At 30.5% G+C, this 23,020-nt stretch overlaps 2 protein-coding genes across 2 annotated transcripts; one reads left to right on the top strand and one right to left on the bottom strand.

The window, feature by feature from the left end:
- Window positions 1–191: 191 nt before the first annotated feature.
- LOC111637467 (60S ribosome subunit biogenesis protein NIP7 homolog) lies at window positions 192–9,837 on the top strand. The gene is made up of 5 exons (XM_023382956.1): window positions 192–333; window positions 5,099–5,185; window positions 8,971–9,109; window positions 9,317–9,457; window positions 9,680–9,837. The coding sequence occupies exons 1-5, from the start codon at window positions 278–280 to the stop codon at window positions 9,797–9,799; spliced, it is 543 nt and encodes a 180-aa protein (XP_023238724.1). The 5' UTR covers window positions 192–277; the 3' UTR covers window positions 9,800–9,837.
- A 3,713-nt stretch (window positions 9,838–13,550) lies between these two features.
- LOC111637464 (tripartite motif-containing protein 2-like) lies at window positions 13,551–23,012 on the bottom strand. Its single transcript, XM_023382953.1, has 3 exons — window positions 22,802–23,012; window positions 20,009–20,138; window positions 13,551–17,571 (listed from the first exon to the last, which is right to left on the bottom strand). The coding sequence occupies exon 3, from the start codon at window positions 17,559–17,561 to the stop codon at window positions 15,555–15,557; it is 2,007 nt and encodes a 668-aa protein (XP_023238721.1). The 5' UTR covers window positions 17,562–17,571; window positions 20,009–20,138; window positions 22,802–23,012; the 3' UTR covers window positions 13,551–15,554.
- Between the last annotated feature and the right edge of the window lie 8 nt (window positions 23,013–23,020).

Here is a 23,020-nt window from a genome sequence, read left to right as displayed (position 1 = left end):
CAGAGTCAAACATGAACAAAATCTATAGTCTATAGACAAGAATCCAAATGTTTATATTATTATTTTTAATAATATTTGAGAATAATTTGTCTTCACAAAATAGAAATTTTGAATATAAAATAGACTCCAAATTAGAGATATTATATTATACTGTTTATGCGTTACAGTATTTTTATGAGAAGCGACATCTACCGGAAAAAGTTATATTTTGGAAGTTGTAGTGCCATTTATTATGTTTACTGTTTTTAGTGTTAAAACTTTTTGGTACAAATAAAGAATGAGACCTTTAACCGAAGAAGAGACACGTATATTTTTTGAAAAATTGTCTAAATAGTAAGTATAATAATAAATATTTAAGTAATCAGAGAAAAATATAACACGTTACTAACCACGTGGTAAGTACTGTTAAAAACGTACTTACCACGTGGTTACAATATACTTTTAAATATCAACAATAAAAAATTTGAATCTCTGTTCAATTCTTAAAGAAAGATTTGGTAGAAGTTAGGAATTTACTTTCAGGTCATTTATACGTTTGTATGTGTATGAAATACTTAAGAGTAACTTCTACTAAAAAGAAGCTGAGAAAAGCTGTCACTCAGTTAAATAGGCCATACATTCTTCTATACTTTTATTTCTGACTGTGTTGATGATTGTACAGAAGGCAGCTAGATGGCGGAAAAGGAAGCTAAGATGTCTTCATGCTTTGGACTTAAATCTAGTATACCTAGTTGGAATTCTCAAAGTAGTATGTCAGACCTCATCCTTCTCCATTTGTGCATGAGTTTGAATACTTTCATGAATTGTATAGCATGGCATTCAGAAATTGACTGAAATTATAGAAAGAGTACATAAATATATGCAAAATTAGTGGTCTGTCTGCCTAGAATGTGGATTATTGGTAACACTGAAATACCATGTTATTTATCAGCTAATGCAGTTTGTATTAGCTTATGACATACCTACATAATGTGGATTTTAAAAAAAGAATGGGAAATTAATTTGATGCTTTTAATTATATTACATCAGGAATCAATTGTTTAGCCATAAAGTGAAACATTGAATAAAGCACAATTTTTTTTTTTTTTTTTTAAATTATACAAGTTCATTAAAAATTACTGCTGTTGGAACATCATTGTTTTCACTGTTGACATGACTCAGGAAAAGACTTTTTGGGAGAAAGCTGATGTCACAGCTTCAGACAATAATGTTCATTCAGTGGGGAACATAAACAATCTCAGATAAAAATTAATCTGAAAAATTGTTCTATTTATATATTTTCCACACATGCATCAATGCACCAACATTTTTATCATTTATTGTCATTGCAAAGTTAACTCAAGACTGATTTTTAAACTTTCATCACAAACATAGATGCTTTCTTTTTGAAAAGTTAATTATTTGGCTCCTCAAGACATTTTGGGAGAAGTAAAAATATTATATATTAGTAAGAATATTATTTATATTTAAATAATATAAAATAAGAAAGTATGATTACTTAGTTTTACCAAGATTAATATAAAAGCAGTAATAATGGACTCAAGGATTGGTAATGATCACTCATGATCATTGACTGTTGAAACTGCAAAACACAATGCATAGAAAACATGATTGGCCTGAATTCACACACATTCCAATGATGAAGATTATCATAGATAGGAACATATAGATGATGTAACCTGGCTTGTATTTCATTGATCTATTTCGTTTTTTAGCACGTTCCACTATAGTAGTGAAGTGCTTATGTTAAGACTTTTATGTGTCTGTCAGACATTATGTATTCAAGATTATGATCCATTAGATCCATTCATTACACATGATCTGTTCAATCCATTTATTGCACATGTCCACAACACACACTTATTTGGGGGCAAAGTGCGTGTTAGAGACCTGGCTAAAGAGAGAGAACGTGTGCGAAGACACTCCAACTGCACTGTTGCATGCAAAACACGTATATAGAGACCTGGGCTAAAGATATATAGAGAGCGATGGCAGACTTTTCTCCAACTACAGATCAGGTGTATATAGAGACTTGGGCTAAAGAGACATGAAGTGCGCATTATACGCGAGACACATGCATGTATAGAGACCAGGGCTAAACAGACAAATCGGACGATTCCTACGGGAAAAGCATTAGAGACCCAGGCCAAAGAGATGTGAAGTGTGCATTATACACGAGACACATGGCCTACATACATGCATATAAAGTGACAGAATTAATGTCACAGATGTTCAGGAAGAATAAAGTGCTTAAGAGACCCGGGCTAAAGAAGAGAAGCGTCCAGCACACTCCAACTGCACACCGTTGCAACACACGGCCAAATTACGAGAAAAAAAAACAATTCAAAACTCACCTTAAACATGGGAAATTCGCTCCTTTCCTTCCTCTGTGCCTTCAGATTGACGATTATTAGTGATATTCTCACATTTGATGCTTAATAACACTCCAAAAGCTCCATTTCCAAGCTCCTAGCAAAATGCACTCTAGCAATGTCCACATGCATGCACAAAAGGGAACTGAACATTTTCATTTATGGTCACTGTAAGCTACCAGGTTTCTCTGGAATCTGTAAACCACATCTCCTACTGTATATTCAGTGAAAAATTCTTCTGAACAATTACTTGATTCCAAAAATTTGTAAAATTTATTTTAAACAAAATTAATATTTGATTTGCTTTTGTGGAGCATGCCATCAGATCAGCTTGGCCAATCTTGTTAATACAATTCCAACACACTTATATTGTTAATGGTTTTTATAAAATGTAACAAAATTAAATATGGTGCATATATGTATTTTGGATTACTGTTAAGTACAAACAGTAACAATATTTATAACTTTTATCAATGATTTATTTATGGTGTAGCCTTTTATAATTTTTGAAATTATTCTCTACTTCCCTTAATACAATCACACCTACTCAGCATGCTAAACATTGGTAAACCTATGACATTAAGTGGCTTACTACATTGCATTCAGAGGAAGAACAGACTAGATATTGAGTCAATGCCATTTATTGCCCTCTTAATTTGTAGTAAATATTGTAATATGCTTTTAAATAACAGAAAGTGAAGTACTAACCATATTAGATTTGATAGATTATTGCTTGAAAAAGTACTTTTTACATTTTGACAAATACTTGCAACAGATGTCTCAAAGATAGAAAAGCTCTGTCGTGAGTTAGTACAATGTTATAATTTTCAAAAAGTTTTTTGATCAAAATATAAAAGTGTTTTATTAGAAAATATTAATTGTTGATCAAATTTATCAAGAAATTTAAGAGATTTAAAATATCTTAGACAAACAATTTATAGTTTAGTCTAGAATTTTTTTTTTCAAGAATTATGTGAATATTTATTACAGATTATTTGATGAATCCTGACAAGGACATACATGCATTATAGAGTCAGTCCGCAAAAAAATATCATTTGACTGTATTGATGCTGGCACAGTTGATTAGATTACTATTTAAATGTCGCCCATAGAGTTACTATGCATACTTTGTTATATACAATAACTTCAGATAAACAATTATATACAGAAGAATTTTGTTTTAATGGATCACTCAGGCTGCCAAAAATTATCCGTTGTTCCAAGAATTCATTGTATTGAACAATGGATTTCCTGCACTCAAGAAAATATCCGTTATTTGAAAAAATTTCTGTTTTTTAACCCTGATATACAAGAAAAACCAGTACTTGAAATTATTCAGTCTCTTGAGATCTCTATTCTTTATACTATAGAAATACATATGTTTGTAATGTACATGTATATTATGCCATACATGTGTACAACAAAGCTGAAAACTGTACATCCTGTAAGCATAAGAAGAGTCAAATTACATATGCTCACTAGCACTTTGCTTGACTTCACAATTTGTTAAAAAACTTGTCCATCTTGGTTTCTTTCGATGTCACTTTTCTGTCTATTGAACACAACACTGCTTGATATTAGCAATGTTGTGTAAAGTACAGCCTGTTTGTTTATGCTTAAACTCATCTGGAAGGTCTTCACAACTTGGAAATACTCGATGGCCTTGCTAAATTTCAGCACTACACTTGAACCAGCGACAGTGTGTTCACTAGTGACTCCTCCTCAATCGTATCAGCCAGCCAACTCTCTTTGTACAATTCCTCAATTGTACATATCCCAAATGTAACAAGTGCATCATCAAACTCTAGAGATTTCTAGAAATACGCAAATATTAATTAAACAGTGAAAAAATGAGAAGTTTACAATAGATTTGGGTAGGAAAAGACTTATTCCAGATAATGGATCCACTAAAAGGAGGTAAAATTAATTGATTTGGCAGTGTCTGGAAAAAAAATCTGGTGTTCCGCAATCCATTAAAATGAGATTCTACTGTATTAAGCATAATAAACAAGCTTAATTCATAGTTGCATATAATTACTGGTCTATGTAAATTTATCCATAATTTTACCCATCCACAATGAGAAAAAGATTGAAAAACACTGCTCTAGAGTACTTAGTGTGTATAAAAGCTGGTGATTGAGATGTGCTTCTGATTCTGTTAATTCGTAGAATCTGTGTCCATTGACTACTAATGTAGACTTGTCCTTGCTACTGTGTATCAGAACAGTGTGACCAAGATTTGTGAAACACACTTTCCTCTATTGTATTATATTTTAAATAGTAATGAGTTTGTATTTTGTAGGCTGACAAACTAAATTTCTTAAATATAATTTAGCAATTCTAAGTTGACAGATACATTATCATTTAATCGTGGTTTTTAGTTTGAGATCTAAAATTAGTTTTATGGATAGATGAAAGGACAAATCTCCAAAGTCCAAAAATTAAGAATTTCTGCCTTAGAGCTTTGATTAATGATCAATGTTTTAGTCTTATATAATGATTAAAATTTTATCAACAAAATCTGATTTGTTATAAAACGTTAATATTTATCTTTTGTTTAAAGGTGCGTTTAAGTTGTTTTTAGATATTAAATCTTTAGAAAGTCTTAAAATTTAATTCTAGATTTACCAGAAGTTTTATGCAGTAAATTGAAACATATTATTTTGTAATTATTCATATATTAATTAATTGTTTAAACTTTATAAATAATTTGATAAATCTTTTAGTATTGGTGAGAATATCAAGCTCTTGGTGGATCGTCCTGATGGAATTTATTGTTTTCGGTACCATAAAGACAGAGTATATTATACCAGGTAAGAAAAGCTACTTAAATTATAGTTTTCATCAATTTAATTACAATAGATTAAACATATGTGTGTGAGCATAAGACAAAAATGACTTTTTTTTTTTAAATCAAATTTTTACTTTAATTATTCATACATATAATTTGTTATCACAATTTAATGATTATACATTAAAAAACAATGATAAGTAAAATTACCTTTTATGTTTTGTATTAGAGAACCTTATTTAAATTTAAATAAATGTTACATATGTTTAGAAGTATTATGTGCAGTATGCATTTTTTTTTTGTAAAAAAAAATTAGTGCTAGTATGGTATGCATATAGTGACTGAACACAATTGTATTTACTGAGCAATTGCTGGTACTACGTACCGGCTATTGATACATTTAGTGCTATCTGCCTGTATACCAGTAGAGTTGCCACCAGGCTGGTTTTCCCCTGGACAAGCCGGTTTTTAAATTCGTGGTTCAGATTGATTATTAATTTGTCCAGTTTTCATAGAAATTGTGAAATTATGATAAAACAAAATAAATTTATAAAAATATTTGCGAGTATTTTATTTTAATGGTTAAACACTTTAAGCTACACACCAACCGAATGCCGAAAATCTATCGGGCTAGTATAAGGCTAATTATTAAATGAATTACGTAACCAATTTGGCTTTAGAGGTAAGCGTTAGGTGCCATTTTTTATTAACATTAATAATTATAAATAAATTAATTAATTTAAATAATTTAGAACCGCTGGGAGAAAAAATCGGCCCGGAGCGGGACTCGAACCCACAACTCCTGCTTACCGTGCAGATGCGTTGCCAGTTACGCTATCCGGACCTCCAGTCCGATCTCCTCTTCCAGAGTATATAAGCTAACTATGTAACCATCGACGGTTATATATGCTGGAAGAGGAGATTGGACTGGAGGTCCGGATAGCGTAACTGGCAATGCATCTACACGGTAAGCAGGAGTTGTGGGTTCGAGTCCAGCTTCGGGCCGATTTTTTCTCCCAGCGGTTCTAAATTATTTAAATTAATTAATTTATTTATAATTATTAATGTTAATAAGAAATGGCACCTAACGCTTACCTCTAAAGCCAAATTGGTTACGTAATTCATTTAATAATTAGCCTTATACTAGCCCGATAGATTTTCGGCATTCGGTTGGTGTGTAGCTTTATTATATATCAGGTGTAGCGATGTTTGTAAACACTTTAACTTTACACCCCCCCACTCAAACTTATCCCTAGGCTAAGGGTGTGACAATGTAGATGCAAATTTAGTAGTGAGCAAGCAAGAGGTTGCGAGTGATATAGTTCTCGCAAAGAAAAACATGCACAAGCGAGAAGCGAGAAATCTCGCTGGCGTGAGCGAATTTTTGGTTCTCATACATATCTGACAGGGTTTGATATTTGCTTCTTCTTGCCACATATTCTCACTTTCTCGGAAAATTTGCTCGCTCGCTTGCATCTGCATAGTCTGATCTTAAGAGTGACAGAAAATGTACTTTTAAAATTCTAACTTGTAAATATCTATGGCAAATATTAGGTCTGTTCCAACACAAGGCCATAACTGGTTTAAAACTGGCATGCACATTATTCAGTTCTTGGCTGTAAAATAATGACATTGCACATGCCTTATATGGTTTCAAATTCAAATTAGTCAGAGATTTGTGTTGGAACAAACCTATTGTCTGGGTCAACAATTTTGAAAAGGTGGCAACACTAATACCCAGTGTTGTGAGGTTGGTAAAATTTTACTATTGATAAAATGTGAAGTATGAAAAATACTTCTTAATACTAATTAAAAAGTATTTAATTAATCTAAAGAAATTTCTTAGAAAATGGATACTTTGATAAATTTAGATATCAACAAGCAATTATTTATTGTGACATCGTCATAATGCCGGACTGCAATTTTTAATCATATCATTAATTTTTTAATTTAAAATATAGGCTCTCCACCTCAAATTAGTACTGTAGTGTCTTGCCCCTGTATGCCATACTTTTCTGTTAGTTAATAGATGACTGGCATGACTCTATTGCTGTTTTCAGGGGAAAAGTCTTGAATTGAAATAATGCAACTTCCAGTTTTCATCAGAAGTTCATATATAGTTAATTGTGGCTTCCTGCCCATAAGGTTTATCTGGTCTTAGATTTCATCTTTCTAACTTGAGATTAAGGAAAGACAGGTATCATAAAATGATACTTTATCAAGAATTCTCAGCTACCATGAACATATACAGTAGACATACATGTACTGGTGCAATTGAAGCCTTTTCATCAAATCTCTCATGCTCATGTATTGAACTCCTAATGACACTCTATTCTGACAGTATTACAGATGCAATATTAAATGGATTTGATTGTAAAATAAATCAAATAAAAGTTTTTTTGGACCAAGATGTCTCAAAGAAATGAAATTCTGCATTTTAAATATTTATACAGTCAAACCTGTCTATAACAGAACCTGTATATTGAGGAAATGGAAAGGAAAATTGGACCATGTAACGGAAAAATGGGTATCTTTATCTGATTTAACACAAATTTAACAAGAATTTTACAAGCCTAGCTTGTATAAATCATTAAAAAAAGTCAAAAAATACACATAAGCAATACAGAATAGCAAAATACTTTATTTATACAACTAATATTACACTAATTTTATTAGGATTTAAACGGAATGTTTTTGCATATTTTTATTAACAGCAGTTTTTATTTAACATAACTATCACGTCTTGTAATTACATCATATATTTAACATATTATTCCTGATGTGAGATTGTGTTCTTTGTTTTGAAGCTTATTTTAAACTTTTTTATATCACATTTCGTTTGAATAAAGTCAAGTCAAAATGTCTGCAGATAAAAGCATGTAAAATATGCCTGATGTGCATTTTAAGTTTTGTAAAGGCTATCACGCTATACAGTAAAAAATACTTGTACCATTTGTGGGGAAGATGCTTCTAAACTCCAAATGTGTCAAATATGGTTTTGAAAGTTTCATTTGGGAAATTTTGAACTGAAGAATACAAAATGTATAGGCTCCCAAAAGCTGTTGATGAGAAAGTGTGGGAAGAAAGGATTGACGAATAACAACTCGTGAACTTGCAACAAATCTTAGTGTGTCACAGATATGTATTGTTGAAACACTTCATCCACTTGAAATGGTTGTAAAACATGCTGATGATTGTTTTCCGCATGCAGTTTTTTTTTCACTTATACTCAATTCAACTCGTTTTATTCATAATTTTGTCTGACAAAAGTAGGCAGCTATAAGGTTTTATTATATTTTTAAATTGGTTACTCATTTTTAACTTAGAGGACTTTTTACAGATGAATGAAAAAATTAAAGTTAAAATAATAATAATTGTTATTAACTGAAAATCTGTTGTAGCATGTGGTGATTGTTTGGTCGAGTACTGAGGTATCACTGTATTTGATTAATGCAATTTTAATATACGTGGTAGCATTGAGAAATTTATTAATTGCATTAATCAAGGGATACCTGTAGTAAGGTAATCTGTATATAGCAGAAACCCGTCTACTACGGAAGAGTCATTTGGTCCCTTGGAGTTTCATTATACACAGGTTTGACTGTACATATAGATGACAATTGGAAGATAGCATTGAGCAGAACAGAACCTAAATGAAACAAATTGTATTGAAAACAAAATAAAACCACAGTTTATCCACTGAAACTCATTTATTAGTTTTGATTAATTTTAATATATTTTATTTCTTTCTTTCTTGCTATCAATTTATATTAGTATTTATTAAATACATAAAATATTATTTTACAGTGAGCAGATATTGAAATTAGCATATAACATAAGTAGAGAAAACTTAATTAGTTTTGGAACCTGCTTTGGAAAATTCACAAAAACAAGAAAATTTCATCTACACATAACAGCATTAGATTACTTGGCTCCTTATGCAAAGGTAATTATTATTATATTTTTAATTGATGGTAATTTCAGCATCTCTGGAATACTGATTTTGTAACTTTGCCATTTAAATTTAATATAATACTTAATTAAATTGAGTCCAAGTCATATGCTTTACTTGGTTATAAGAAAAAGCCTTACCTTAGTTTTTGGAAATTGATATTTTATTTCATTAATTGAAGAAAACTTTGTTTCTTTCTAGCATAAAGTTTGGTTGAAACCAAATTCAGAACAGCAATTTCTTTATGGTAATCATGTGATGAAGTCTGGTCTTGCAAGGATTACGGACAATACAGAAAAATATCAGGGTGTAATTGTTTGTACTATGAGTGGACTTCCTGTTGTAAGTTTACAAAATATAAAAATAATTTTTAAAATAAATTTAATAATATGAAATCAAAATCTGAATCATAAATTACATTTTTACGTATAATTATGACCTAATCAATATGATAATTTTTCAGTTTATAATGAGTAATATGTATTTTGTTTTTCCTTTTTCTTTATTTCATGTTCTAGAAATTATCAATAAATTAAAAAGGAGAGTATCTTTTATATTTTGTAGGGATTTGGAGTGTCGGCCAAATCAACCATGGACGTCCGCACTTCGGATCCAATGGCCATTGTCGTTTTTCATCAGGCAGACATTGGAGAGTACATCAGATGTGAAGATTCTCTGACTTAATTTTGTATTTATAAATAAAACTTTTGTTTTATTTACTATTCCATTTTACTGTTTTTTTCAATCATGTTATGATGGATATCATCAGGGTGTTTAGAAAATAAGATTACAGTAAATGACTAGTGGCCACATCTGTATGAAATCACAATGACCTCTTAAAATATCACCCACATTTCTTTGCATTTAGAATTTTATTGTCCATGATGGCTTTTTATAGAAAATTGTCCAAAATAGCACACACTTTTAATGACTGACTCAACAGTTAGAGCTAGAGGTAACCAATAAGTGTTCACATACTAAAACTAAAGTAAATTGGTTAACTTCTAATTCTTAGTTATGAATATGATTGTTAGTGAGTGTAAAGTTACAAAATCAAACTTGATTTGATTGTCATATTTGAGAATCCCTGATCTAGACAGTGTACTTTAGTTACTTTTGACAGATGATGATGGATTGATGGCATTTTTTCACAAGGTAAAATAAAAAGTAACTTACAAATAAATTCATTTGAATTTGTTTACTTACATAAATGCTTATGTATACATAACAGCCAGGAAAGTAAAATAAGAAGGGAAGGTATTGGAATTTATTTCCTTTAATATCTCAGGAATGGGTAAAGAATTAAGAAATAAAATTTGGCATGGAGCTTGTGTATGAGTGGTATTGATTCTATTAAATTTTGGAGGTTAAAGGTCAAGAGGGAGATACATGTGATCCTCTCTATCTCCAGCAAGGTCAGACTTAATAAAGATTTTACTCATTATTAACATTTACATTTTTTATAAAACCCATCCTCTCAAAATTAAACTTTTTGCCATTTAAACACAATCTCAATAGCCAGAAAAGTCAAACAACTTGTTGCTGGATTTTTTTATTTAAATCTGAAAATGTAGATAGATGATTTTTTTTTATGAATGAAATTCTTAGGACTTCTATATTCATTGACAAAAAAGTTACACACACACACACACAATTATCTGATTATTACAAAACTCAGCATGTCCAATCAAGTATGTAAATGATAATAGTCTGAATTCTTGCCAGATAAATTCAACCAGAGTGCCTTAAAATCATTACCCCAGTATCACATGAAAAAGCTCACTGTATTCAGAATTTTCAGTGTATCTGTTTGGAGGTTTCCAAACTAGGAATGTTGGACTACATAGTTGTGCATAATATCCTTGACTGACAAAATTTGAGAAAGGTCACATCAGGTCGATAGAAACGGGATGGCTGTTTTTTCAAACTGTCCACCATCTGGGCCATTCTGACATGATTGTACAGAAGTATTAAGGACAGTGGATATATGAAGGTACACATACACGATGCTCCCATACACCAGACAGACTAGCAGGAGAGATGATTGATTAATTGTGAGACAAGTATAGCTGCAATGTCATCTTCATCTGCATCCAGAGGCAGGTGGAAACCTTGTTACAGAACCCTTTCTCTTCCTATACCATTGACAGGCAACATGCAGAAGTAAATTTGCATGCATGGTAACACTCCTATCATTAGTACTCCAGCATAACTGTCTTCATTTGTAGTGGTACCATGATAGAGAAGCATGTACTGCTACAAACTGGAAACATATTGTCTTTAGCAATGAATCCTGGTTCTGTTTGAGATGGATGACCAATGGTAAGCCCTTAAATCTTTTTCTGTTGAATTGCAGACCACTCCCACTGCTAGGGTGCCATCTTGTATGATTGTAGTAGTGGGACATTGATGACACAGGAGTACATTTTGGAATTCTTGCATCCTTGTTTATTGTCTTTCGTGGAAAGGCTGCAAACAACCATTTTCCAGCAAAATAATGCTCAGACACACAGCTAAGGTTACCCAAGAATGTTTCCATAAGTTGCTACACTTCCTTGGCCTTCCTGGTTTCCAGATTTATTGCCCACTAAGCATTTGTGGGACTAGATGGGATGCCAACTTCTGCTAGCTACAAGTATGAGGAATCTGGAGCAACAGTTGCAACATCTGTGGGCAAATCTATCACAATGTGTCTCCATGCATCCAGGCAAGAGGAAGTACTAAAGGTTCCTTTAAGTTGTACTGTTGTTCCACAGGAAATTGTCCCTTTGCTAGTGTTGCAATCACTGCCATCACATTGTGTTTGCACTAATAAAGTTTCATTTGATTCATTATTATTATCATTATTTGGCTGGAACTTCTTTTTTCAATGAGTATATTTGTTCATTAGGTTAAGTTTTTATACACTTATCTTAATATTCTTTTATTCAAGGAATGTATAACTCTATACATCTTTGGAACAGCATTGTACTAAAAAAAATATGGCACATATACTAAAATTCTCCATAGTTACTATGGAGAATTTTATGAGACAAATGGTTCATTAACTATTTGTACCTTGTACTGTACCTCTTGTTCCTGATGTTTTTAAAATAGGGGTATGTTGTTACACAGTATATATATATATATATATATTAAGAAAGAAAGCTATAAATATAAAAAAGTTATTCTCCTTATCCAATACTCCTTATCCAATATTTCTGTAATATAACTGAAATTATTAGATATTATACACTAAAAACAACAAAAAATTAATTACGTTAAAAGAATCTTTAAAAAAATCACAATTAACAAATGTTGGAAATTTAATTCAATTACTTTTATTTTTTTAATAAAAAAATTACAATTATTATAATAAATTACAAAAACTTCCATTACTTTTTTAAAAATAAATATCAAAATTATGCTCAAATAAAACTTATTTTACAAACAGGATGACAAAATTTTATACTTTAAAAAAGTTTATAGCAATCACTATTGTACAAAAATGGTAAATACTGTTACAATCAAGGACATCAAAATCTGTGACAATAGTCAAAAATTAATTAATTTACTTTTAAAATTTCATATTTTTATTCAAAACATTTATATAAAATCTACAGATATAATACTATTCAGGGAATGTCTTTTACTTCATCTATGTGCAATATGAATCAAAAACTTTTATTTACTAAGGATACATACACTTTCTGATGGAACTGCTTGTATTTGATATAAATTGTAAGTGATTAACAATTTACTTTCTGAGCAAATATGTGTATTGAGTGATCCAGTCAAAAAAGACGTAACTAATTAAATTTTGTAGGGTAGTCGAGAGAACAAGTGCCAGTTTGGCATTCTGCCAGATTGTTTTTGGCTAGAAATACACCATACAAATAATTTTCATTATCTACCAGAAAATTATGTTTATTATTATATTTTTAATCTTATCAAAAAATTATAGAAATCACAAATTTGTAAAGATCATAATTTATTATTGTTTTGCACCCTTTGAATCCCTAAAAATCAGGCTTACTTTCAACCTGATTTTTGTAACATCCGAAGAATCTGCAACAACTTCTAAAATGTCACAAGATCCTCAGACAGCCATAATTTATGTAAAGTTAAACAATTTATTTGGTATTGAATGTATCAAGACAGAACTTCAAAAATAGGTTAAAAACCATTGAACTAGGGAAACATGTCTTCTTGAATAAACAAAATTAAACTCAGATTTATCAATTGTTTAACTACAGATTCCATTTATATGTAACAATTATTTAAACATAATATATATTTTAAAAATTATTTTAATTCTCTTCCTGTTAAGTCATAAAAACTTTTATATAAATTTAAATATATTATAGTTCAAAATTTTAGTTTCACTGTAAATTTAAAGTATTTGCTATAAAATATTGAATTTTAATATAAAATAGCAATTTAAAATTTAATTCGTTTATAAAAAAATTTGTTAAATATCTACTTTTGAGAATTTATCATTTATTATTTCAAATTTAATCTAAAATAATTCCTGAACTAACAGTTAGGATAATACTGTATACTGTTCATCTATGGAGTGATCAAATGAAAGGTAGAAGTACTAAAGAAGTTTGGTGACACTATGAGTTACACCTCATGATATGGTAAGCATTCTGTATGACATGCTTGTTGCATTATCTACTTATGGTGTCATGAAGTCATTTTCACAGCATTTCCAAATTTTCTGTAAATTCTACTTGAACCTGATATGATCACCTAATATAATCAATCATCATCTGATAAATGATATCCTTTACAAATATGAATTAGTAATATTAATATAACTCAATGAAGTTATGAATACAATGTGGTTAACAGCTAAAGCAAATTCTGATTTGGTAGTTACATTATCTAATATGTTCATTTGGGATAAAATTAACTCAGATTCTAATTTGCATTAATTCCTATTTAACAGTTATGAATTTGTTTGAGATTATATTCTACAAATGTTTATGATACAATTCATTAATTACATGATCTGTCTTAAACCTATGGGAAATTAGTGTCAAACTGATGATTGTTGCATTCACTTTCATGTAATGTAGCTATTACCTTTTCTAATGATTGGTTTATCAAGAATTTTTGCACAAAAATTCAGATCAAGGCATCATTCTTCTCTAGCTAAATGTCTTGCAGGATAGCCCCATCCATAAGGAGTAAAATTGAATCTAGCTATGTAATGCTTCCTACCAACAACTTCAAGCCTCAGACTTTCTTCTGAAACTAAATGCCATACAGAAAATACCACCTGAAGAGGACAGAAATGAATATGCTACATAATTATTCCATATTTCATGCCAATAAATCCAAAGCTTTCTATATAAAATGTGATCACCTGATTAATTCTCTCTTATTTTCCTAGAAATAAGAGAGATTCCACAAGTTTTCTAATATTGTACTGTTTTTATGCAAAATTAAGATGAAGACAAACTGGAATGCAACTGATTGAGGAAAAATAATACTTGCATTGATGATATAAAATTTTATATCTTCCAATACTATTTATTCTACTTGAATGTTTTTAAACAATCTTTCATTTTTAGATTTCTTTTACTACATTGTGTCTAAGATTAAGATAAAATTAATAGTAAATGAATTGCAGAATAAATAAGATAAACTGAAAACATCTCTCTCTAATCTCTTAAATTTTTTAACAATGAAGATGAATTAAAGGATAGAAACTACTTGTATTTACATTAAATAAACTCACTTTGACTAAAGTAAATTAATATTTGCAATTACAGCTTATGAATATAATAAAAACAGTTATGTTCGTTAGCTTATAGATTTTATAGCTTAACATTCAATAATGTGAATTTTGCATTTATTTGGAAGGTTTCCAGAATACACGTGATAAAAGTGCAAATATGTATTAAAAAAAATTCCTCAAAACACTTATACAATGTGTCATTTAAATATCTTATTACTTTACCTTAATTATTTCTAATAATAATGCAAAATTGCCTACTAATTTTTAAATTAAGACATTAGAATTGGCAAATCAGTATGTCTATATTCACAATCCAGAATTGAATCAGAATTAGAAATCAATCAATTAGCATTCATTTTATTTTATAACTTTTAACTCCAACCATTGCCAATGGCAGCTTGGTAAGATATCAGCCTAGAATATCGGGATCAGTGTTAAAATCCAAACTATATAATTTATCATGCATAATAAGGCTAAATGTTCCCATTTTCTCATCTAGTACTGGTTGATCCCATTGTGAGTCAAGCCTGGCTATAACAGATTAGTGTACTGATTACCTACTTTGATGAATCAATTGATCATTGCTCTAATTCTTGACCAGTTCATGAGTTGTAAATATGAACAACAAAGATTGCAACATCTTTATGAACAACAAATTAATATCATTAATCAGGCTAAATTCAGTTAAAAATTTGAAGTCCTTGATTATATTTACAGATATCTATACTTTTTTACGCAGTTATTACCTAAATCTATAGCATAGACATAATCATCTTTTGATACAATTCCAGCTGCACGTTTCAGTTTAGAATCGTAGCTATCAATTATAAATTTTTGTTCTCCTGTGTAGTAATCTATAATTTGGATATATGATCCAGATTTCTCAGATCTAGTAACAAGAATATTTCCTTTATTGTCATAATGGATTCCGCTATATTGGCCTGCTGTTTTTGAGCATATTTCTCTCAGAAACATTCCTTTATTATTAAAGATGATAAGCTTTGTACCAGAAATTATGATTTCATCTGAAGGACCATTAGTTATTGAAGTTATCAAATTTATTTGGCCTTCCTTGTTTCCCTTTTCTCCAATCATTTTCAAAAATTTTCCAGTTTGATTAAACAAGAATACAGATTTGGCATAATCATCGACAACTAAAATTTCTCCCTGACTGTTAACTGTTATGTCAATTGGTTCCACAAATGCATCATGTGTAAATTGATTTATGGTTTTTCCATCGAGTGACATTTCTGTTACCAGTTTTGTTCGCCAATTTACAACAAAAATGGTATTTCTTGGTGACATTGCTATTCCAGTGCTTCCAAAAGCTTTAAGTCCTTCATTTGAGATGTGATAAAGAAATTCTAACTGTGGATTTAAGACAACAATACGATTGTTACTTGTATCTAATACAAATACATCATTTTTTGCAGTTACATTAGCTGGTTGTGACAAATCAAAGTTTCCAGAACCTCGTTTACCAAATTGGCAGATGGGATTAATGTGTTCTGATGCATCAAGTATAAATGGACTATTGTGAATAGGTCTGTCAAAAATTGCAATATGAAGTTCATACATACCAGTACGAAAAGGTACATATTTTATCTCATAACTTCCATTTTTCTTATCTTCAATTTTTACAGGTATTACATCCCCATTTTTATACATTGCCTTACAAGAAATTATATCGCCACCTTCCATCTGAGGATTACTAAAGTAATCTACAGTTTTTACAGAAATGGTAGCTTCCAAATGAGCATAAGTATCTTCTAGTGTTGCAGTACATAATGCAGGAAATGTTCGACTGGTTCTTAAATTACCAAAACTTTTGAATGTTTCAGTGTCAAATGTGTTGTCACACGTATAAGATAAAAATGGATTTTCTTTTGGTTCCATTACGTTATTTATTGAATCGTGTTTAACATGAAGATCGGAGATCCTCTTTGCAAGATTAGAAATATCCACTTCAAATTGTAATCTATCATTTTCTTCAGTAAGTTTTTCTGTTTCTTCTTTAATATCTTTCAACTGCTCTTTTAAAACTTGCTTTTTATTATTGTAAATTTCTGTTAATTGATCTGAAAGTGCTAGTTTACGTTCTACGACATCATTTTTAAGTTGTTGAAATGAAGAATTTATCTGTTGTAAGGCTTTTTCTATGTTTTTATCCAGTTTATTAATTTCAGTGTTTAAATTCTGTGATGCAACATTTAATTTTTGAGAGCAAAGATGTGCTTTATACAGGAATATTTCTGATAGTCTTTTTACAGCAATAGAAAAAGGTATGACTGTATGTTCACAACCGGAACTGCCATGAATGGCATTAGTACAAATGATACAAAACACACAATCACAAGTTTCGCAAAATAGAAGTTCTTGGGAAGGATGTATAGAGCATTTAGGAATCACTTCTCGTCTTTGGTTTGCCATAAGATCAAGGAGTTGATTAACGACAAAACTGGGAGGAAGCGCTCGGACACCATCTCTTGGAAGAGGAATTGTTTTACGACAAATGGGGCAGCGGAATAAACCAGACTCCCGAGCCCCAGAATTTTCTACAAGATTTTCTAAACACTGTAAACACACAGTATGAGAACAAGATAGTAATTTCGGTGTATGAGTACGAGCATCATACATACAAAAACAGGTACTACAAGTTAAAAAAGTCACATTAAAATCTTCATAATTTATTGACACAGTTTCTACTAATGTTGTCATTTTGAGATATCTAAAAAAAAGAATACAAAATAATAATTACAAAAAATAAAAATATAGGGTAAAAAAATCATTAATATAAACCTGAAAATTTATTATTAAAAACTTTATTTACATTCATTAGGAATAATAAGGGTTGTAGAGAATTAACAGAAAATTTTCTACATGCATAGAGAATATACTAAAGTGACCAGATGTCCTGAATTAGGTGGGACAGTCCTGCATTTAAATGTACAGTTCCAATTTTTCAACTGTTTTATAATGAAGTTATATTCAAAAATAGCCAATAATTATTGTATGAATTGTAAGTCAAAAATGAATCACATACAAATTATAGCATAAAAATATTAATATCAAATTTGCAGATCAGTTAAAAAAGGAAGTTGATGGTTTTGTTAATTAACTGATGGTTAAAGCAAACATAGCTACACTAGGAGCCATAATTAATTGTTTATTTTTGCTATTGATGTAGATTGTTATTTTGTAAATAAGAATATATGGATAAGTAAAATGTTCATTGATTGTAACATCTGTCATTGATATCAGAAAGATAAATTTTCACTAACATTCACTAATTTTCTATCACGATTCATAACATCATATTGAAATTCCTGGCTTAATATCCTTTTTTTAACACTTCAGGATCTAGTCATTTTAATATACAAAAAAAAAATGATTTCATAGATTCTTTCTTTTCTGTTTTGTTTTTAACAAAATATATTTAAAGAATATAAAAACAGTGAATATCTGAATGCAGAATTTTTTACATTTATAAATAATAATTATTTTATGTTGAAGGTTTAATAATGTACTATATTTTACGTTCTAAATTCTAAGTTTTCTAATTTTATATGATATAATTATATAGTAATTTATATATATAGTATATAAATCAAATTATAACTTAATTGCAAATTGTGAGAGTTGTAAATAACTGTTATTATTCAAGTGTTGCTATTTAGTATCCATGAAGAACAAGAATAAAGAATCATACATGATGATAACCCAGAATAAACGTCAAGAATAAAGAAATTTTTCCAATACCAGTACATTGTAACTTGACAGAGCACAAATTCCAAGGACAAGATCTCCACAAAAAACAAATTTTCTGACAACTTTAAGAACAATAACTGATGCACAAGAAAGCCAAGGTTGATTATGAAGCTTACTGCATTTTTCAGTTGCCAATGATGGTCAAGCTGATTTAAAACATTTGATCTCAAACAAACATACCAAAAACATATAAATTTTCTTCAAACTACTAGCATAATAGCTGGTAATTTGAAGAAAATTGTTATGTTTTGTCACCCAAAACACTACAAAGGAAATAATAACGTTGGCTGCAGAAACAACTCTGGCTTTTCAGATTTAAGTATCAACAAACTTGTGAGTGCTCAACCAACTTGTACTGCAAGTTATTCAGCAACTCTAAAACCGCTTCAAATATTTCTGGCACCAGAACTGTTAATTGCTGATAATGTTTTGACACCCAACTGCCTGATTATTATGTAGAAAGGATTAAGAGTAAAGAACATTCTTTGCATTGGAGTGTGCATACAACTTGTTTTTGATGGTCTGCTATTCAATATTGAATCTTTGATTACGAAAATTCGTAACTAATTTTCTATTTATACAATTCAAACTGAGGCACTTAAAGACATTCTACCTCAACAAAATTACAGAAATCTCATTTTGTAGATAGGTGGTTGTCATTAGTTCCCTGCATACAAAAGGTATTGCAAATGTACTGTATCTAGTATTGTAAATTTATTCAAGGAAAATATTGTTGGATAAATATGTAAATTACTTCAAAAAAGGTAAATAAAACTTCAAACTCAGATTTTTTTTATAAATATGTCCTTTTATTTTGCAATACCAAACCACAGTGCTCATGTTGAAAGTTGTTAGCATAGCAAATACTCAGTGGACCTGATGGAAGTGAACTAAGAATTTATTAATGGTTAATTATAACTTTAATGAATTTAATTGCTTACAATTTTATGATGATTGTACAGGAAAAAAAAAATTGTTAGCTTAAATTCAAAGTCAAAATACTCCTTCAACTAAAATTCTATATTAGATAATTGTAACTGTAACAAAAACCTCTCTCTTGTGTATGTTTATTGCAAATGTACTGTACTTGCGATGTATACGTTACACTACTTTAATTTGATGTTTGTGATGATACTTTCAAGTCATTCAATAAAAATTATGTTCTAGAAATATTTTGATGTTATTGAATGCCTAATGCATTTCACTTCCTCTCTGTGGCCCCTAGATCTCATTTTCTAGTGTTCATGTACTCTTATGACCCAGCTATGTTACTCCTAAAATCAGCTGATAGCCTGCAGCGATTTAACAAATCGTAATACTATATCGTAACACTTCTCTGCTTTAATAATTATTATAATTTACGAAACAGTAATCTGAGAAGATCAAAGTCTAAATACCTGAGTTAGGAACAGCCTCCTATGTTTACATTCTCGTGTACACAACTTCGTAGACTGTCAACCACAGACAAAGCGATGGATAATTCGTAATTTCGACGCTAGGAGTGCTCAGAGCTCTGAAGTCAATTCACTAATAGAAATAGAAATTAAGTGTAATGGCATTGAATATGTTTACTGTAATTAATTCGTTTAATTAAAATAACTGCAAATTTTCCTAGTCAAATCCTCCTCATCACTTGGTAATGAGAGATTACGGTAAACGTCCTTCATTAATTTGTTATAAATAAATTATATATATTTAAAAAATATCGTGCAAGTTTTATATTATCAATAACCAATATATATATATACAGTAGAGCGTCGATTTTCCGAATCAATTGGGGACTGGGGTTGTTCGTATAACTGATATTTCGGATAACCGATTTATGTACAAAAAAATAGTTTAACGTATCCGATGTTAAAATTTTTATCCGTTGCGTGTCGCTTCGCGTTGAATTTTCGTCGATGTTAAGCCTAACAAAGACTATTGTATCGTTAAAAATTATTTTTTTATTTTGTACAAACAAAATAAATATATTGAAAAATATAAAAACAATAAAAAATTATACTTCAGATGTTAATTTAGCATCAAAAACGTAAAATATTTGAGTAGCACAAGACATAGCCAAAGATTGAAGCGCCACAGCACTGGCGAAAATTTAAATTTGCCGACTGGAATTCTTTCGGATGATTGACTTTCGGAAAATCGACGCTCTACTGTATATATAAACAATCTGAACAATAAACACGTGATATGTCGGGTCGGTTCTTGCGATTCTCCAATGCGGGCGTGGCCGAATACGTGAGGAGTATGACAAAGAATCTCCTTAATGCTCACAAATCAAAGACTAGAAAATTATATAAGAAGCTTGATGTAAAATTCTGTATCTCTAGACGTAAATTATCTTTAGATTAAGTTACTGTATAGTTTAATTCCCTGTGTTTTGATGATTCGCATATCAACAACATGCACGAAACGTAACTATGCATCCACTCTTGCTCATTGTGAAACTTTGACTGGCAATACAGTTTCGTGAGTACAAATTGAAAACAGTTCAAATATGCAAAAATATATGGTAAATATTTACCACTATGCATTTTAATGCCATAAGTCTTATGTTAAAATATACCTTATTAAACTGTCATTTTAAATTCGTTTCCGACTGCTAACTACATATAAAACAAACATGCCAATATAATATACAATTACATAAAAATTTGAGGATTAGTTAAAATTGCGTGTGGCCTCTTCTGTTATAATGTTTTATTTAAAAACTTCATATAAATTATTATAAAATGGCAAAAAGCTTAATTTTCACGGGCGAGTTTCATTTTTTTTAATGTAAATAATAACGAATAAAAATCAAGTCCTACCCCCTAACTGAGATACTGTATAACACACGATCACCCCTTCTATCTCTCAATCTCCTCGACCTTTAACCACCAAAATTTCATAGCATTAATGTTCCTCATATACAAGCAACCATGCCAAATTTCGTTAATCTTTACTCCATCCTGAGTTATTAAGCGAAATAGACGCAAACACACGCATCCACAGAATTTTTATGCCGTTTTACTTTTCCGGTTGTTATGGCTATAATTGCTCGTTATGTATAACATAACGAGCAATTATTGTTACATCGTCACAATGCCTGGCTGCAATTTTTAATCATACTTTTAATTAATTTAAAATATATGCTCTCCACCTCAAATTAGTAGTGTCTTGCCCCTCTACATCATACTTTTCCTTTAATAATAGAGTCGTGTCGGTCATCTATCAAACACCTTTCGGGGGAAAATTTTTAAATTAACGTTAATTTTGTTATCCGTAAAACTTTCCCGTGATAAAAATAAGTATCTAATTTAAAAATAAAATAAAAACCTAGAGTTGAATATCTTCGTCAGACAAAATTATTCCTAAATTTAATAGTCGTATTTTGCCATTCTGTACGGTTATTCCCAACAACATATGACTACCAGATCCCGAACCGGGCCGCCATCTTTGAAGCGAATTGAACGCGCTTCCGCCATGACACTTAAAAGGCATAAAGCTGCGCTCCTGCTGGATATACATAATACAGATATGACCGTTTATTACATAAATATACAATTGTTATCACACGATGCTTTTGCTAAACTGTGGCTTTAACTCAAACTGTGTTAGTCCTAAAACCCAGTCCTAACAAACAGTGCTAAACACAGAAAACCACAGCTGTGCCCTAGCACCTACGTCCTAACGTATAAATCTGTTTTTCTCTGGATTGTCGAAATACCGATACTTTTTTTGATATGTAGAGCAACGCTATTAAGGGAAAACTCTGTTAATTTTAGGGAAATTTCAGGTGTGTTCAGAGGGTTAACATGGTTGAAGGTTGACTACCTCTTCCTCCCAGCTATCACTTAGTGCACAATTCTGCTGAACTTCGGTGTATACGTTCTCATTTCTCCGCGTTTTTAAAATGATTTATGCATGCTAAACTTGTAAACTTTTTGTTAAATTCAAGTTAAAATGCTTTTATATATGCAATCCTGGAAAAAAGTTTGAAACCGTCTGGTTTTTAAACTTCCCATTAAAATTAATTGATATCCTGTAAATATGTTGTTGTTTAAGTATTACAATAACCATAAACAAATATAAAGTAAAAATTTATATACAACAAATTATTCCTTGCAATTTGCCTGAAAAAGTTTGAGACCACGATTTAAAAAAAAGCCACAAAACCAAAACATAGTGGGAAAAACAGTGTTTAATACTTGGTACAGGATTCTTCTCCTTCCCAATTCATCACCAAACGATTATTGATGCTAATGTCTGAAATTCCATTTAATCGATGCAAGATGTGTGATTACCAGAGCCCCTTCGGCCGCCAATTTAAAGTCTTTTAATCTTTAAAATTGGCGTTTCCACTTCCCGGGACGAGGACCCAGGGGTTGGATTTGTGGGAAGCGTGTGTTCGGGTTGTTTCATTGTGT

Source organism: Centruroides sculpturatus, unplaced genomic scaffold (genome assembly GCF_000671375.1).
Source record: "Centruroides sculpturatus isolate CEXI.00-Female unplaced genomic scaffold, Cexi_2.0 scaffold1149, whole genome shotgun sequence".
In the NCBI taxonomy this organism is placed as follows: domain Eukaryota; kingdom Metazoa; phylum Arthropoda; class Arachnida; order Scorpiones; family Buthidae; genus Centruroides; species Centruroides sculpturatus.
Note: the sequence above shows the minus strand (reverse complement) of the source record. Positions and strands in the feature narration are given on the sequence as shown.

Bases quoted from the DNA above. Each gene is read 5' to 3' on its own strand.
- LOC111637467 (XM_023382956.1), top strand. From the start codon at position 278: ATGAGACCTTTAACCGAAGAAGAGACACGTATATTTTTTGAAAAATTG. The intron at 334-5,098 runs GTAAGTATAATA...TAAATCTTTTAG, and splicing joins TTTGAAAAATTGTCTAAATA to TATTGGTGAGAATATCAAGC. The intron at 5,186-8,970 runs GTAAGAAAAGCT...ATTATTTTACAG, and splicing joins GACAGAGTATATTATACCAG to TGAGCAGATATTGAAATTAG.
- LOC111637464 (XM_023382953.1), bottom strand. From the start codon at position 17,561: ATGACAACATTAGTAGAAACTGTGTCAATAAATTATGAAGATTTTAAT.